Source organism: Ananas comosus, linkage group 12 (assembly GCF_001540865.1).
Source record: "Ananas comosus cultivar F153 linkage group 12, ASM154086v1, whole genome shotgun sequence".
In the NCBI taxonomy this organism is placed as follows: Eukaryota; Viridiplantae; Streptophyta; class Magnoliopsida; order Poales; family Bromeliaceae; genus Ananas; species Ananas comosus.
Genome location: NC_033632.1, coordinates 7795907 through 7814321, shown reverse-complemented (window position 1 = coordinate 7814321; position 18415 = coordinate 7795907). Strand labels below are relative to the sequence as shown.

The window sequence follows — 18415 nt, the reverse complement described above, 5'->3', positions numbered from 1 at the left end:
GGGCCTGCAGTTGTTCCGCCGCCGGCCCCCGCTTCCAGCATGCAATCCGAGGAGCACCACAACTCCTTACCTTCCCCGCCCACCCGTCCCTGGCCGCCGCGCGCCGGCCCGTTCCGCGGAGCCACGACACCTTGCTCCGGCCAAGCCCGAAATAAGGCTTTAGTTTGGAATGTTATTGTTCTGAGACTTCTCGATCCTCCGGATCTCTGCAAGTGAGCACGGTGATCGCTAGCAATACTATTCATCGTGTCACCTACTATTCTGTCGGGGAGAGATTCCGTTCCGCCGTTTTTCGTATGGCTGTTGGTGTTTCGACCCTGTCAGAGCCTTTTTGGCTACTGTTCTAGTTTGCGTGCGCTTATCCGGCGATCCGAGGCTATCCTGATGCCTCCGGAGGTGAGCACGGTGATCGTTGGTCAGTGCTGATCACAGTGCTCACCTCACTTTGGATCAACAGTGTCCGGTTAGCCCTGATTGGCGCGATCTTCCCTGACTGCGCGCTGTTCGCTGAACCTTCGGGTTGCTCCCGCGCTTCCCACAGTGAGCTATTGTGCTCCAGACCGTGAGCACGGCCTCCGGTACGTCGAGACCTGTCAGTACGTGTCTCTGTAGATCTTGGAAGTTCTCGGTTTGCGTGAACGAGCCACTTGATCGCTCAAATTACATAAAATGATAGGATTTTATGTAATTTGAGGGGCTTTTATGCATTTGTGCATCGTGTGGCTACTGTGGGCAGTGCCCGTGGGTGTGTGATGACCTCTGGACTGATTGTCCACGGTCCGTTAGCTTTCGCGGAAATCGAAAAGTCGATTTCGGTGCGTTTTTCGGCGAAATTCGCCGAAAGAACGCGATTTCGGTTCGGATTCTTTCCGATGGTGTTTGGTTGCTCCGTGTTTTGTCGCTGAGCCTTGTTGGCTGGTCACCATCACAATAAGAGTATAGTAGCTAGATTCTACACACACACACACGCGCATATATATATATATATATATATATATATATATATATTGTTCGTTTGGGATACTATTGATAATATCAAGCACTTGATGCTATCTAGTTTATAACCATTAGTTCTATACTTTGATTAATTTCACATTTTAGATCATGCTATTCTACCTACCACCCACTAAATCCTAAGGAGAATCGGACCATCACTATCGTTTGGTTCGGTTATAAGAAACAACTGCCTATTTCAAGGATAGGTTTAAGTTTGGGTATGACCAAGAATTATACCAATTTTGTATTTGGATTAAAATTGGGTTGTCTTCGGGAATAAGAAAATTAGCGTTTGGATAGATAAGATGGAATAAAAAGAATAGTGGGTAGTTTATACAAGAAAAATAATGATTATTAACCTATATATATTAATTTGAATTTTAAATTTTAAAATTTTATATTTATATTTTGAAATTTAAAATTTTAATTTTAATTTAAACTTTAAAATATAAAATTTAAAAATTTTATAAATTCCAAATTTAAATTTTAAATTTCAAACTTTAAATTTAAGATCAAATTTAAATTTGAAAAATATAAAATATAAAATATAAAATATAAAATAATAAAATATAAAATATAAAATTATAAATTTTAATTTTCAGATTATAAATTATAAATCTTAAACTTTCAAATTTTAAATTTTAATTTTTAAATTTTAAAATCTAAAAATAAAAATAGGGTTGGGAACAGCTGTTCCCAACAACTATTCTCACCTTTAGCAGGTTATCTAGAGATTATAATTTAATATTAATTAGATTAATTAATAATTTAAATATATTAATTAGATTAATTAATAATTTAAAATTATTAATTAGAGTTTAATTAATCTTGTTCTCGGTTGTTCCAGGGATAAGAGTGGAACAATAATTTCAGATTTATACTGAGTTATACGAGCTTATTCCAGGCACCAAAAAACTACTGTTTCCGAGTATAGAAAATAGCGTTTGGATATAAAGGTGGGGATAAGGGGTTATCCCACCCCTTATCCCTGAACCAAACAGCTACCATTGTTATCCAATCCTACTAAGACTTAGTTTGGTATTGAGGCCTATCTAACGCTATTAGATAAAATGGAGTTGAGAAAAAAACATGTTGGGATATGCTTTGCGTTCTCCGGTGGGACCGCAGAAAATATATCGTAACCGACTAATCGCGATATGCGGAACGCAATATTACGTACGGAAATAAACAGAATATTTTTCCAACGTACTTTCTCACCGCACATAACGCAATCTCCCCGCAATTCCAAACGAAGCCTAAACTAGATAGTATCCACAGTCGGACACTATTATAGCCAAACACACACACACACACACACACTCTCTCTCTATATATATACTATTTGCATTTAAAGCGATCCCAAATGTAGAGAAATTTATATTTTGCGTATTTCAAATGTCATATTAAGATTTCATTTTTCTTTTTTTCTTTCTTTTTTATTTTTTTTACTTTTCACCCAGTAGCAGGACTGAGATATAAGTTGTTGTTCACGAGACAACTTGTGTTTGGCTCATTAACAAATAAGTCGAACTAACGAGCCACCTCGTATTCAGCTTGTTTAATAAACAAGTGAACATGAGCTGGCCCTAGCTCGCTCATGTTCGGCTCGTTGACGGCCCTACTTCACTGTTACTTATTATCCAAGGCCCTGAGAGGCATTTAATTTATGCCATTCCACTTATGAAAGTTATGACATTCTTGTGAATTTTTTGTATTGTTTATTTTCTTTTTCTCTTTTTGTAAGGGCCTGGTGGTCATATTTTCGAGAGTTGCATTATTTGGTGCATTAATATTTAGTTAGTGTGCTATTATGTGAAACACTAAATTATAACACATTCTTTATTCAACAAAAATAAAAAATGGCATAAATAGAAATGTTAAATTGAAGTTTTTCCTTTTTAAGGCTTGAAATCTCATTCCTACTCCATCATTATAGTAAAAAATATACAACTTAAAACAGTAGTGAAAACAGAACCAAATAGACTCTGAAGTGTTAAACCATAACGTTTTTAGATGAATGTCCTATAGGAGTGAGGCATTCAAATTAAGAATGTGAAATCAGAAATTGAGTTTGAAATTGTTTCCCATGCAATTTGAAAAATGTAATGAAATAAGGATCCAACTGATGTACTTGCTCCAATAAGCCAAGCGGAAGATCGTGAGAGGGTAATCGCACTAACCTCCACAACTTAAATGCCAAATTCACCAAGAATTGGAAAAGAATTTTAGGAAATCCTTCTTCTCAATCAAACAAAGTTCTAGAAGAGGGAATATCTCATACAGGCACGGAGAGCTAGGCTGAGCTAATGTTAAGTTTCCTGTATCTCTCCTTTTAACAGCAACTGCTAGTTTTTCAACTACCCAGGAAAACTAGGCGCGCACTATCTTAATGGATTGGATCGGATTTGCCCGTGACAGGTGATCTGGGACCCAATTTGAAACCAACATATATAATGTAATTAGTTGTTGGTTAGCTGATGTAGATCAACGTAAGCGCACAAGATGTATATATATATATATATATAATTCTATATATATAAATAAATATATGTAGAATTGCGAAATTGGTTGAGGAATTACTTGATGAAACGATTATAAGCCGAGGGAGCCCGCTGCCTCTTCTCCGGAGCTGCAAATCAAAACAGACGCAAATCCTTTGTCTTTCGATCTCTTACTTCTCAATTAATTAATGTATAGAAGATTAACGAGACGGAAATTGTAGAGGTGAAGAAAGAGTGCATGGATCAAACATAATTGTACATGGGGATCTCACGTACGTTTGTTGACCAGTACGGGTGCGCTAGGAGTAGGATTAATGCTCTCTTTCTCTTTCTCCTCGTCCTCCCTCCACCTCTCCCCCTCGTTACCCACATCATTCCATGCTCCGCAGTCTGCATCACCACATAACTCCTCCTGAGCAAAAATTGCATGTTACATGCATGAGAACAGCAGCGTTCAGCATGATCTACGTACTTATGCATGGAATTAATTAATAGAGAATATAATTAAATTAATACAGTGAAACCAAAAAAATATATGTCGCGATATATGTGCATAAAGCTAGCTTGTAAGGCAGAGCAGATTATTCATGATGCAGGGAACTCTTAGTTTGTGTTATAAGTGTAAAATAAAATATTAAAGCACAATTGCATAAGAGTCCCTATAAGATATATATTAAATAGAAAGCAAACAAATTTCTACAAAACATGGATAATTAAATTTGTTCCTTCAAAGATCCTTCCGTCCACAAACATATTCTTTTGCCACAAAAGTATAAATAATTATGAGTAAAAAAAAGTTAAATATATTTAAGTAAGGGATAAAATAATCCTTTTACCTTCTCTCTCTCTCTCTCTCTCTCTCTCTCTCTCTCTCTATATATATATATATATATATAATTTGTGTAATAATATTGAGTCATATTATCTTTCTCTCACCCTCCAGGCGAGGCCTATGGCAGCAAATCGAAGGCGAGGCCCTCAACTGGTAGCGGCCTTTGGCGCGGTCGGCAGAGAAAGCGAGGGAAGAGAGAGGAAGGTTGCACACTATAACAGAATTAGGTTATAGGGATACATGTTTGGGACACTTTTGTGTAAGTATCCCATTTATGTCAAAATTTTAAAAAAAATATACTAATGCCTAAATATAAAGCACAATCCAACTAAAAATAAAAGGTTACTCTGCTCAACCCATCCTACCCAGCCCATTTGGCCCGATTATAAACAAAAAAGAAAAAAAAAGAAAAGAAAATTTGATTATCATCTCCCTTTCTCCCCTCACTCAATCCACTGAAATTCTAGAAGAAGAGTCCTTCCCTCTCGTCCTCCTCTGCCACCGCAGTCAACGAGATAGAGTTCCAGCAGTTGCTAAATGTTTAAATAAGTGTTGGTAAATTAGCAGCACTTTTTTGAGGCTATAGCGACACTCTTTAACTATCACTATATACCTAGCAATCCCACATATAGTAACACTTTTTAAAAGAGTCGGTAATTTAGTCAGCAGCACTTTTTTTAACCTGTACAGACATTTAAAAGTGTCGCTATAGACTGTTTTTGTTGTAGTGTAATTGGCAGCAAATGCCAGGGAAGAGAGAGCTAGCTAGCGCGCCACGGTCGGGAGAGAAAGTAAGGGAAGAGAGAGGGAGGGTGTGCGCCGCGCGGTAGGCGGCGAAGGCCAGGAAAGAGGAAAAGAGAGAGGAAGAAGATAGTTTTTTTAGGAACAAATTTATTAGGCAAAATGATCAGCAAAAAAATGTAAACGTATTATAACTTTTGAGAAAAATAATTCCGTACTTTATTTTATAAAAAAATAAAAAAGATTTTAACTGTTGATTAATAAAAATATTTATTTTTATTGATATTTCAAATTTAAAAAATTTTAGAATATAAAGAAAGATATTAAATTTTTTTTAAAAAAAATTTGATTGATATTTCAAATTTATGTAGTATCCCTTTTGATATATATATATATTATAGAACTTAGTCGGTGAAGATTGAGGGTGGCTATGGATGCCACGTGCACTCNATTAATATATATATATATATATATATATATATATATATATATATATTATAGAACTTAGTCGGTAAAGATTGAGGGTGGCTATGGATGCCACGTGCACTCCCCCCATGCATGCTTATCCACTTATCTGCTTAAGGGTGGCACTCTAATTAAATTTGCTTTCTCTCTTTAGTGTGATGTAGAGAACCATACGAGGTGGAGCTCGGGGGAGTAGCCGTGGAACTCGGATTCGACGTCGACGTCACGCCGCGAAGCCGTTCAAGGATACGGTTGCAGTAGTAGCATCGCAAGGAGTCTGGGCGAGGGCATGGTTTCGCCGTTCTCGACGTCGCGTCGGGGTGGATTTAGCATTCAAGGTGGGTTTATCATCGGAATCCTACTCCTATAGTATTGTTCGTCGACATGTATCGTTAATATTACAAATTATTATTGTTTAGCTCAAATTCATGAGTAGGTATGTTTTAGACATATAAACTAAATTGGGAGCATGTTATTAGTTGTTATTAATCATGCATGTGGGACTTGGATAAAACATAGGAGAAAATCAGCGTTTGGGACCTGGCATATGTTGAACTACCTGATTTAGCCCTAGGGGCCGTTGTATTTTTATAATGTTGCAGTATCCCTATAGTGAGTATCACAGGTAGTTCAGATTTCAGTTACGCTCGTGCTGGGATGCCGAGCCGATTTTTACAATAGTGTTTACAGTGTTCCGGATTAGTGGGTGCCGTAGTGGTTGACGGCGGACCCGGATTTGATCGTTCCGATATCAGATTGTGCCGAGGGCACGTGACTAGGGGTTGGTAGTACTGTTAGACCTGTTTTCTTGACTTTAGCCTGCGAGAGCCTGATTGAGCTCGACAGAGATACGCTTGCATACTTGGTTGGGTCGCGCCCACGAGTGCCACTCCGGAGTCTGGCTTTGTGCTTTCGTGTTGATGTCGTTGATTAGTTGCTATCCACGGACTGTTTAGCATGGAGGTAGTGCGGCTTAGACAGGCGGGACGGGTGTGTACACAGTCCCTAATGAGATTGGGTTAGAATTGATAGTAGACACAGTAGGATAGTGTAGTGGTATATATGTAGTTGTGGATTTCTTTCCGGGTTTACCTTTTAGCCTTGTTTTCTACTGTAGTCTTAGTGGGTGAGCCGATTCTCATGCCCAGTTGTTACCCTGTGTTTTGCAGAGCCTGCTGTTCCGGCTGCTGTGTCTTCAGAGGCGGATCGAGGCAAGGGCGTCGCGAGCTAGAGCCCTACCCGACGAAGCGCCGTGCTAGAGGATCACCAGCTGCAGGTAGTAGTGTTTTATTTTGAGCTTATGTACATACTGATACTAGAACTCGCTGGAGCGAGTGTTTTTGTACTTGTTAGCTTGTATGTATATGAGATTTGTTCGTTTTACCTGGTTAGTTCTTTTCAGCTCTACACTACTGTTTGTAGTATTGTATATTTTACAGAGATAGCTATCGCTTCGTATACAGGAAAAATTTCTTTGTATACGGCGGATTTGTCGGCGTGCCCGGGGAACGTGTAATCCGGGGCGTGATAGATTAAATTGGTATCAGAGTTTAGCATTAGGTCATTGGGACCTAAAAAACATAAGTTCGGCAAACCTTAGGAAAGCAAGACGGGAGAGGCGTGATTTATTGCGAAAGTCAATGATTAATTGTTGTAACTCACCCTGAGGGGAGTGTGAGTGATTGGAGGAGTGCCTGTTCTGGCCTGCAAAATTATGTTGGCTGCAGACGACATAATTTTGAGGAGAAATAGGGACTGCCTTTCGGACTTTCGTTGATTGGGTTGAGAGTATTTGTGTTATCTGACCCTGTTCTATTTTTGCAGCTATGTATCGTCGTCGAGGCTGACCGTCGACGTGGGACCGGGCACAGTTGACACAGGATCGTGTGGGACCTTCCGAGATGCCTGAGCAGGCAGAGCCGAGTGCTCGGCAGGAGCAGAGTACATGACCAGAGGCGAGCGCATCCCCCGACTTGAGTGCTTAGTTGGCCGCTCTGACAGAGGTGACGAGGCGGCAGGGGGAGTTGTTGGAGAGGTTGTGTGAGAGCCTCACCACAGAGTACCGTACCAGAGCAGATTGTTCCACCTCCGACTGCTCCAGCGGCAGCACCAGCTACAGTAGTACCAAGACTAGTGACCGTTCCTTCAGTGCCAGCTGCGCCGGTTGGTGAGGCATCGCAGATGACCGAGGCTGAGCAGGAGCGGATGGCTGAGAGACTCGCTCGCTTTCATCGTTTCGATCCGCCGACTTTTGATGGCCGATGCACAGAGGCTTGGGTTGTTGAGGACTAGGTCAGCTCGATGGAGAAGTTATTTGAGGATCTTTTCATTCTTGAGCGGGAGCAAGTACATCTGGGAGTGCATTGCTTGACAGGGGATGCCCTTGCTTGGTGGCGGAGAGTGAGGAGAGATTACTAGTTGGTGACTTTACAGATGGCATGGGACGAGTTCTATGGAATGCTGTATGGGATGTATTTTTCCAATAGTGTGAAACAGAAGCTCGAGGAGGATTTAGAGAAGATCCAACAGGGGGACCGGACAGTACAGGAGTATATTCGAGAGTTCATGCGACTCCTGAACTGTGTGCTGTTTGTGGCTAGAGACGAGGCACACAGGGTGTACCTTTTCGAGCAGGGTTTGAGGCCCGAGATTTTTCGGTTGGTTCAGGCATAGAGGTTGAGGAGGACCTTGGACGTGTCGATGGAGCAGGCACTTTGGGTTGAGAAAGGTGATGTGTCTATTCGGGAGAGGACTCAGGCTGCAGGGCAGAGTCAGGACAGGAAGCGCTCAGCTCCAGATGAGGGTGGATAGTCGAGCAGCCGGCGTCTGCCGAGACCTCTACGGTCGCGTTCTCAGGGTCGTGGGTTCTCGGGGCGTCAGCATTCTGGGGGATCGCGGCAGCAGAGGCAGTCACAGGGATTACCACCATGTGTGATTTGTGGAGGACCGCACTGGGGCCGGCAGTGTGAGCAGCATGAGGGCATATGTTTTGGATGTAGACAGCAGGGGCATATGAGGTCTGCTTGCCCCCGAGCAGCATCACCAGCGCCATCGACCGCTTCAGCAGCATCCGAATCTCAGTAGATTTTTGGAGCACCTCAGAGTTACCGCCAGGAGGACAGGGCATCTGTGCCGCGATAGGGTGAGCGGCGACAGCGGGCTCCGAGTGGCAGAGTATATGCAGCCCAGGTGGAGGACTCTTCAGCAGCCGACCGAGTGGTGGCAGGTATTGTTTTGATCTCTGGCATTAGAGCTCGTACCCTTTTCAATACCGGTGCATCTCATTCCTTTGTTAGCCGAGCATTTGTATTGTTGCATGGTCTAGAGTTCGGAGCTTTGTTACAGGCACGAGAGGTGTAGATTTCCGACCATGTGTTACAGGTTACAGAGTGTTGTTGATCGTGTCCAGTGCAGTTGGATTCGTGGATCTTGCCCGCAGACCTGTTGGTTTTAGGGCAGCTGCAGGACTTCGACGTTGTGCTCGGTATGGATTGGCTAGCACGATACTATGCTACGATCGACTGTGGAGTGAGGACAGTGACGTTTCGCGAGCCAGGCCAGAAGGAGTTTACTTTTAGGGGCTGCAGAAGTACGCTGCTCGCTACTTGGATATTTTTGGCGAGGGCTCGACAGCTGATGAGCAGAGGATGCGTTGCGTTTCTGGCGACGGTAGTAGAGGTACCTACGGCGACACCGGGACTCGAGGATATTCCTATAGTTCGCGAGTTTCCGGATGTGTTTCCCCCTGAGTTGACGATGATGCCACCGGAGAGAGAGATTGAGTTCGTGATTGATGTGGTTCCCGGAACTACACCAATTTCGAAGGTACCTTACGGGATGGCACCGGCAGAGCTGAGAGAGCTAAAGGCGCAGCTTCAGGATTTGATGGACAAGGGATATGTGAGACCCAGTGTATCACCTTGTGGAGCGCCGGTGTTATTTGTAAAGAAGAAGGATGGTTCGGTCAGGTTATGTGTGGACTACCGGGAGCTGAATAAAGTGACCATCAAGAACAAGTATCCTTTGTCGTGCATTGATGATTTGTTTGATCAGCTGCAGGGATCTTGTGTCTTCTCGAAGATTGATCTCCAGTCAGGTTACCACCAGCTAAGGGTGAGGGCCGAGGATGTTCCCAAGACGGCTTTTCGGACTCGGTACGGGCATTATGAGTTTACCGTGATGCCTTTTGGATTGACGAATGCCCCTGCGGCATTCATGGATTTGATGAACAGAGTGTTCAAGCCGTTCTTGGATAGATTTGTGGTAGTCTTCATCGATGACATTCTAATCTACTCCCGTAATGATGCTGAGCATGAGGAGAGGATTGTGCTACAGCTTCTGCGAGAGAAGAAGCTGTATGCCAAGTTAAAGAAGTGCGAGTTTTGGTTGCGGGAGGTCGCTTTCTTGGGCCACATGATTTCTGCAGAGAGAGTAGCAGTGGACCCGAAGAAGATTGATGCTATTCGGGATTGGCCTAGGTCAACGACGGTGACAGAGGTGAGGAGTTTTCTTGGACTAGCAGGATATTACCGTCAATTTGCGGAGGGCTTTGCGAAGCTTTCCACACCCCTTACCAGGTTGACACGGAAGGGGATTCGGTTTGTTTGGTGTGAGGACTGCCAGAGGAGCTTCGACGAGCTGAGACAGAGATTGATGTCAGCTCCTATCCTTGCTCTCCCTGTGATGGGGGAATTAAGGATTCATGATCTACAGTGATGCATCGCACAGTGGACTGGGTTGTGTGCTGATGCAGCATGGTAGGGTAATTGCTTATACTTCACGGCAGTTAAAGGATTATGAGAAGAATTACCCTACGCATGATTTGGAGCTTGCTGCGATAGTCTTTGATTTGAAGCTGTGGCGGCATTATTTGTACGGCGAGCATTGCGAGGTTTTCACCGATCATAAAGTCTCAAGTATCTGTTCACTCAAAAGGAATTGAATCTGAGGCAGCGCCGGTGGTTGGAGTTACTGAAAGACTATGATATTAGTATTCAGTATCATCCCGGCAGGGCGAATGTAGTGGCAGATGCATTGAGCAGGAGGGCAGCGCAGAGCTTAAGTTTGTTGATCACTCAGCAGAGACCGCTACTTGAGGAGCTACAGCGGCTGAGGCTTAAGGTAGTGTCCCCTGGGTCTACAGCAAGACTGATGTCTCTGGTCTTGCAGCCCACTCTGTTTGATAGGATCCGGGAAAAACAGAGTGGAGATTCGCATTTGTTGAGGATTCGAGAGCAGTTAGATAGGGGACAGGCGGAGGGTTTTGCTTTAGACAGTTCGGGAGTACTGCGGTACAGGGATCGACTGTGTGTACCTATGGATTCAGAGATCCGAGCGGATATTTTGAGAGAGGCTCATTATTCTCCTTATACGGTTCACCCTGGTGGAACCAAGATGTATAAGGACTTAAAAGCACAGTTCTGGTGGAACGGGATGAAGAGAGACATTGGCATGGCTCAGTGTCTGACTTGTCAACATGTAAAGGCCGAGCATCAGGTACCTGCTGGCAAGCTTCAGAGTCTGTCAGTGCCCGAGTGGAAATGAGAGCAGATCACGATAGATTTTGTTGTGGGGTTGCCTAGAGCACAGGGTGGCTATGATGCTATTTGAGTGATAGTAGACAGACTGACTAAGTCTACTCACTTCCTATCAGTTCAGACCACCTGGTCCAGAGAGAGACTCGCGCAGTTGTATATGGATGAGATTGTCAGGCTATATGGTGTACCAGTATCGATCGTATCAGACCGGGACCCGAGGTTTGTGTCACATTTTTGGAGGAGGGTGGTATCGACACTTGAGACTAGCAGAGTTTGCGTACAACAACAGCTATCAAACGAGCATTCAGATGGCTCCGTTTGAGGCGTTGTATGGACGTAGGTGTCGATCCCCGTTGTTTTGGAGTGATGTGGGTGAGAGGAGGACACTTGGGCCTGAGATTTTGCTAGAGGCTGAGGAAAAGGTCATAGTTGTTCGACGACACCTTTTGACAGCCGAGAGCCGCCAGAGGAGCTACGCCGATACCAGCAGACGAGATTTGGAGTTCCAGGTTGGAGATCATGTATTTCTTAAAGTCTCGTCGTCCAGAGGGATTCGCTGATTTGGAGTGCGTGGAAAGCTCAGTCCACGTTTCGTTGGCCCTTCTGAGGTATTGGAGCGAGTTAGACCAGTTGCTTACCGGATTGCTCTACCACCCCGACTTGCTGGTATCCATGATGTGTTCCACGTCTCGGCACTGAGGAGATATGTTTTCGATCCTTCTCATATGATTGACTTCACTCCACTAGGGATTGGCGAGAATCTGAGATACGAGGAGCGACAGGTGCGGATTCTTGCTCATGAGACGAAAGAATTGCGCAACCGGGTCATTCCGTATGTGAAAGTGCAGTTGAGCAATTATGAGGAGCGGGAGGCGACTTGGGAGCCTGAGACGGTGATGAGGGAGTCCTACCCCGACCTGTTCGATGCCCCGTGTTGAGGTATGTGTTAAGTTTCGAGGACGAAACTTTTTGTACTGGGGGAGGATGTAGTATAATATATATATATATATATATATATATATATATATATATATGNGGGGAGGATGTAGTATAATATATATATATATATATATATATATATATATATATATATTATAGAACTTAGTCGGTGAAGATTGAGGGTGGCTATGGATGCCACGTGCACTCCCCCCACGCATGCTTATCCACTTATCTTCTTAAGGGTGGCACTCTAACTAAATTTGCTTTCTCTCTTTAGTGTGAAGTAGAGAACCATACCAGGTGGAGCTCGGGGGAGTAGCCGCGGAGCTCGAATTCGACGTCGACGTCGCGCCGCGGAGCCGTTCGAGGATACTGTTGCAGTCGTAGCATCGCGAGGAGTCCGGGCTAGGGCGTGGTTTCACAGTTCTCGACGTCGCGCCGGGGTGGATTTAGCATTCAAGGTGGGTTTATCATCGAAATCCTACTCCTATAGTATTGTTGGTCGACATGTATCGTTAATATTACAAGTTGTTATTATTTAGCTCAAATTCATGAGTAGGTATGTTTTAGACATATAAACTGAATTGGGAGCATGTTATTAGTTGTTATTAATCATGCATGTGGGACTTGGATAAAACATAGGAGAAAATCAGCGTTTGGGACCTGGCATATGTTGAACTACCTGATTTAGCCCTAGGGGCCGTTGTATTTTTATACTGTTGCAGTATCCCCATAGTGAGTATCCCAGGTAATTCAGATTTCAGTTACGTTCGTGCTGGGATGCCGAGCCGATTTTTACAGTAGTGTTTACAGTGTTCCGGATTAGTGGGTACTGTAGTGGTTGACGGCGGACCCGGATTTGATCGTTCCGATATCAGATTGTGCTGAGGGCACGTGACTAGGGGTTGGTAGTACTCTTAGACCTGTTTTTTTGACTTTAGCCTGTGAGAGTCTGATTGAGCTCGACAGAGATACGCTTGCATACTCGGTTCGGTCGCGCCCACGAGTGCCGCTCTGGAGTTTGGCTTTGTGCTTTTGCGTTGATGTCACTGATTAGTTGCTAGCCACGGACTGTTTAGCGTGGAGGTAGCATGGCTTAGACAGGCGGGACGGGTGCATACACAGTCCCTAATGAGATTGGGTTAAAATTGATAGTAGACACAGTGTGATAGTGTAGTGGCATGTTGCAGTGGATTATTTTTTCGGATTTACCTTTTAGCCTTGTTTCCTACTGTAGTCTTAGTGGGTGAGCCGATGATTTTGAGGGCGGTACCCACTGAGGACTACTTGTTTTTACAGTAGTTCTCACGCCCAGTTGTTACCCTGTGTTTTGTAGAGCCTGCTGTTCCGGCTGCTGCGTCTTCAGAGGCGGATCGAGGCAAGGGCATCGCGAGCTAGAGCCCAACTCGACGAAGCGCCATGCTAGAGGATCACCAGCTGCAGGTAGTAGTGTTTTTATTTTGAGCTTATGTACATACTGATACTAGAACTCGCTGGAGCGAGTGTTTTTGTACTTGTTAGTTTGTATGTATATGAGATTTGTTCGTTCTACCTGCTTAGTTCTTTTCAGTTCTACACTACTGTTTGTAGTATTGTATATTTTACAGAGACAGCTATCGCTTCGTATACAGAAAATTTTTTTTTGTATACGGCGGATTTGTCGGCGTGCCCGGGGAACGTGTAATTCGGGGCGTGACAATTTAGGCATTAATTTTGGTGCATTTTAAGCATTATTTAAGGAATTGATTGATCTCCCAAAGTTTTTGATGTTGTTAAATATTTAAATTCACCATATTTAATATATTTAAGAAATTTTTGAATTCTTTTAATTTAGACATTAATTTTGTATCACTAATTTTAAAAAATTGAATGCGAGTAAATATTTAAATTCAACATATTTAATATATTTAAAAACTTTTAAGAACTTTTCTAATTTAGATATTAATTCGTTGCCACTATTTGAAAAAATTTGAATGTGGATAATTGATTAGGAATATATGGTATAATCCAAAGTTTTCTTGGAATAGAATTGTATGGGTTAAATTAATTCAAATTTTAATAATAAAAAATTAATATTTTAAATTAATAAGGTCATGTATTATAATTTAAAATATAAGCTGAAAATAAATTTGAAATTTAAAACCTAAAAAGTGTATAAAAGCCTCCTATAAATCTAAATAGTATGGTGCAATTTAAACTTGCTAATGAATAAACTTAGACTGTATAATTTAAATTTTAAGGTTATAATAAATTTCTACCATAGAGTTTTATTAGAGTAAACAAAATTATGATTGTAGATAATTTAAATAGATTTATATGAAACACATCTAGACTATTTAAATGAAAACAAAATATTTGTGAATAGAAAGGAAAGATAGAGAGAGAAAAAGAAAAAAAAAAGTAAATAAAAAGAGAAGAGAGATTTTGATAATATATAGTGGATGTAAAATTATTTAATTACCAATGTATTAAAATACTAAAATATTTCTTTTTGGGATATCTGGTAACTAATACCTCTCTTAAAGTGACCTACTATTGTAGGTTACAATTTTAAAACAAATTAAATCTGATATGTAGAATAGGAATGAATGAACGGTATAAAAAAAAAAACAAGTATAAAAGCACACTACTCAACTTTTGAAGGGATATATTTGCAAACTATAAAATTATGGAAGGAATAAATCTAATTAGTTAGGCTTTATAGGAATTTATTTTCTATTCAACATCTTTGTAGAAAGAATTAATCTAATACTTAAATATTTATTTTTGATCCAGTAGCTTAAGTTTGCTAGAGAACACGTGTTATTTAATTTACATGGTAGCAAAGTACGTAGGAGTTTGTGCATGAATTCAAAATTTTTCGGGGTCTTAACTGATTTAATTAGTTCTTTGAAAAAGGAAAAGAAAAAGTTATTTCACATTTAGCCGGCACATACATGATATGTGAGAATCTTGGACAAGTAGGATTTGGATAGATATAGGAGCATCTAGCAGATGATTCAGCGAGTTCTCTAGGAAAGTTGGGTCTAATAGAGCAAAAAGAATTTTGAATACAGGACACATGCAAGATGATTTCTTATGTAATTCATGCAACTACAACATAAAAAGTCAATGGTCAACTGAAACTAGTATAATCGAAAGTAAAAATAAGATAAAATATATAAAAAAAGAACTCGCGCGGTGACGAGCAGGATGGAGTTATGTGAAAGTCCATAATGGTTATGGTCCCTTCGGAAATCTAAAAATTATATAAAAGCCCGAATGAAAAATAAAATATTACAAATTCAAGTGAATTTTTTTCTCCAGAAGCTGGTTCCTCGTTGGCCATGAAATCTCAATAATGGGACATGAAATCTCAATTTTCTAAGATAAATGCATTAGGTATAATGTATTTTTGGCTCCCACCAAATTAACCTGGATTCTGGCTTCGTGCTGACTAGCTAGGTAGATGGCAGAAGACGTTACAAAAACTTTTGAGGTCACTGCAATTGATCAGTTGTAGTTACGCACTCCGTGATCGATCATCTTGAAGCTAGGGAGCAGTACGTACTTGATGATCAGTTAATGTACTACATACATACCTTAAGATCATCTGGAAGAGAGGCGAGGACCTGCTCAAGAGGAGGGAGAAAGGACGTCCCTGCAGCCGCGGTTAAGCTAACGGAGAGGAGGCCGGTGCAGTGGCCGCACCTGACCGTCACCATCTGTAGCAGCTGGCTGTTGCACGGCACACTCACCTGCGTGCAAGCAGATTAGACATGCTGATCATTACATAATATATAATCACTAAAATGAAGGACAAATATATATATATATATATATATATATATATATATATATATATATATATATATATGTCAGATGNTATGTACACTGCTGAAATTAGCTAGCTCGGAAAGTTGAAAGGCGGAAAGAAAAAACAAGGGAAAGAAAACCCTAATTAAGTATATATGTACGAGTAAGACGGTGGCGCAGAAGCTGCATTGGACGTAGCCTAGCTGCTCGGGCAGTTCAAACTGTGGGTTGCATATCGACATGATGGTGATGATTTGATCGATGAGTCAATTAATTTGTTTGTGATCTTAATTAAGAAGGACGAGGTGAAGGGAGCACGAACTTTGGCGGTTCTCTTTGATGATATATGTGTATATAAAGCTATAGCCAGGGTGTTGTTAGATATATGAAAAGGAGATCTAGAGAGAGAGAGAGAGGGAGAGAGAGAGCGCGCGCGCAAATTAGCATGTGCATGATGTGTGGTGTTTCTTTCTCTCTTTCTTTCTTTTCCATTGTGTTTAATTTACCGTCACAAGATAAAGAAGACGACCAATCAATGCTTCAGCTTATGGAGGAGCCAAGCCATTACCATATGCGGAGGGAGAGGGAGTATATAAGTAGTGCTTTCCTCATTGCTATAAAAGCTCTGGAAAAATGGGGTTCGACAAGACAAAGCTTCAGCCAAACGTACAGCTGCGAGAGAGAGAGAGAGAGAGAGAGAGAGAGAGAGAGAGAGAGAGAGAGAGAGAGGGGCGCAGAAGAGCATTAAACGGTGCATGTGCGTTGGATCGAATCTGGTACCGATCGAGTGCTAGCTCCTGTTTCCGAAGGAACCTTCCCAGTCCTCACTTAACAGGAATAGGGTAAATAAAATAGTACAGAGTCAACAACTACGTACAGGCCATTTTGAATTCGGCCCATCAACTTTATATTGTTTGATTGTATTGCCGACCAATTTCATTAATTTGTATTGATTTAGTTTTATATTTTAGGTGAGCTTTAGTTAAATTTTTGTTAATTTAAAAATATCAAATTTTACAGCTCTAATTACTTAGTTGAGGAAAAAAGTGCGGATTTCATTTATTACTAATGATTAATCATAATGAATATAAGTACTTTTAGTTCTTTAGAAAATTTTTAAATACACTTTATTTGACTGAAATAATTTGAATCAAAATATATGAATGTTGGAGGGCGGGAATCCAAAATATAAAATCTAGTGTCCTACTTTAATGTGGCCCGTAGTTGGGGGTCTTTTATTTCACGGTATTAACTAAATATGAGGCAAAAACCGGGAATGTTAAGGAAATTTCTTTTAATATTTGTTTTATTTATTTGTTTTGTCATTTGGACATTCACAGAGGTTCCTAAAAAACAAAAATTTTACCAAAATCTGTTTTCTATATATACATATACAGAGAGAGAGAGAGAGTTAGACTAATATACTTTTAAAAGCACCGAGTCAGTGGTGCTATATATAAGGTTTTCGGTTATTGGATAAAGAGATGTACAGTCAGGATAATAGTGGTCTCTTAGAGTTTAGTGGCGGTTGGTTGAATAGTATGATTTAACGGATAAAAATAGTCAAAGAGAGGTAGATCTAATGGCAGAAAACTTGGTAGCATCAAGCGCTTGATGCTATTGATAGCATAGTAATTGAACTCTATATATGTTTACGTACATGTATATGTAGATGTACATCTACAACTACATGTATACGTACATCTCTCTCTCTCTCTCTCTCTCTCTCTATATATATATATATATATGAATTGAGTTAGAATACTCAAAAAGCACCAACCCCTTGGTGCTTTTGAATTTTCTAGCCTTTGGATCTACTCCCTGATTACTAATAACCTTTGGATCAAACACTATTCCATCTACCACCACCTACCACTATCATCTCAACCCTACGTCTCTTCATCCAATAGCTAAAAACTCAAAAGCATCAACTCCTTGGTGCTTTTGAGAGTATTTTATAATAGAATTGGATTATAGGGACACATGTTTAGGACACTTTTATATAAGTGTCCCATTTATGCCAAAACTTAAAAAAAAATCTACTAATGCCTAAATCTAAAGCCCAATTCAATCAAAAATAAAAAGTTACTTTACTCAACCCACCTCATTCAGCCCATTCGGCCCGATTAAAAACAGAAAATAAAAAAAGAAGAAAAATTGATTACTATCTCCTCTTCTCCCCTCACTCAATCTACTGAAATCCTAGACGAAGAGCCCTTCCCTCTCGTCCTCCTTCACCACCACAGCCAACGAGGTAGAGTTCCGGCGGTTGCTAAATGTTTAAGTATTGGTAAATTAGCAGTACTCTTTTTAGGTTATAGCGACACTCTTTAACTGTCACTATATACCTAGCGACCCCACATATAGCAACACTTTTTAAAAGTGTCGGTAATTTAGCCAGCAACACTTTTTTTGACCTATACCGATTGTCCGTTTTTGTTGTAGTGTCTAGCTGAACTCTCTATATATATAGGGTACATTTTCTACGCTTTCGAAAGTACAGAAGTCTCCATATATGTAAATTATTTTTTATGAAGGGACATCCGATTCGATGATTAGCTCTGTTAAATATGATCTATACTTTTATAACTATTTAGAAACCAAATTTT

At 41.0% G+C, this 18415-nt stretch overlaps 1 protein-coding gene across 1 annotated transcript in view; it reads right to left on the bottom strand.

The window, feature by feature from the left end:
- Positions 1 to 16051, bottom strand: part of LOC109717960 (protein YABBY 7-like) — an 87356-nt gene extending 71305 nt beyond the window's left edge. Inside the window, exons 1-4 of the mRNA XM_020243927.1 lie at positions 15968 to 16051; positions 15593 to 15748; positions 3774 to 3909; positions 3577 to 3625 (exon numbers count right to left, since the gene is read on the bottom strand). Of these exons, the coding sequence (XP_020099516.1) occupies positions 3577 to 3625; positions 3774 to 3909; positions 15593 to 15748; positions 15968 to 16048 (422 nt within the window). The 5' untranslated portion in view covers positions 16049 to 16051. The remainder of the gene's footprint in view (positions 1 to 3576; positions 3626 to 3773; positions 3910 to 15592; positions 15749 to 15967) is intronic.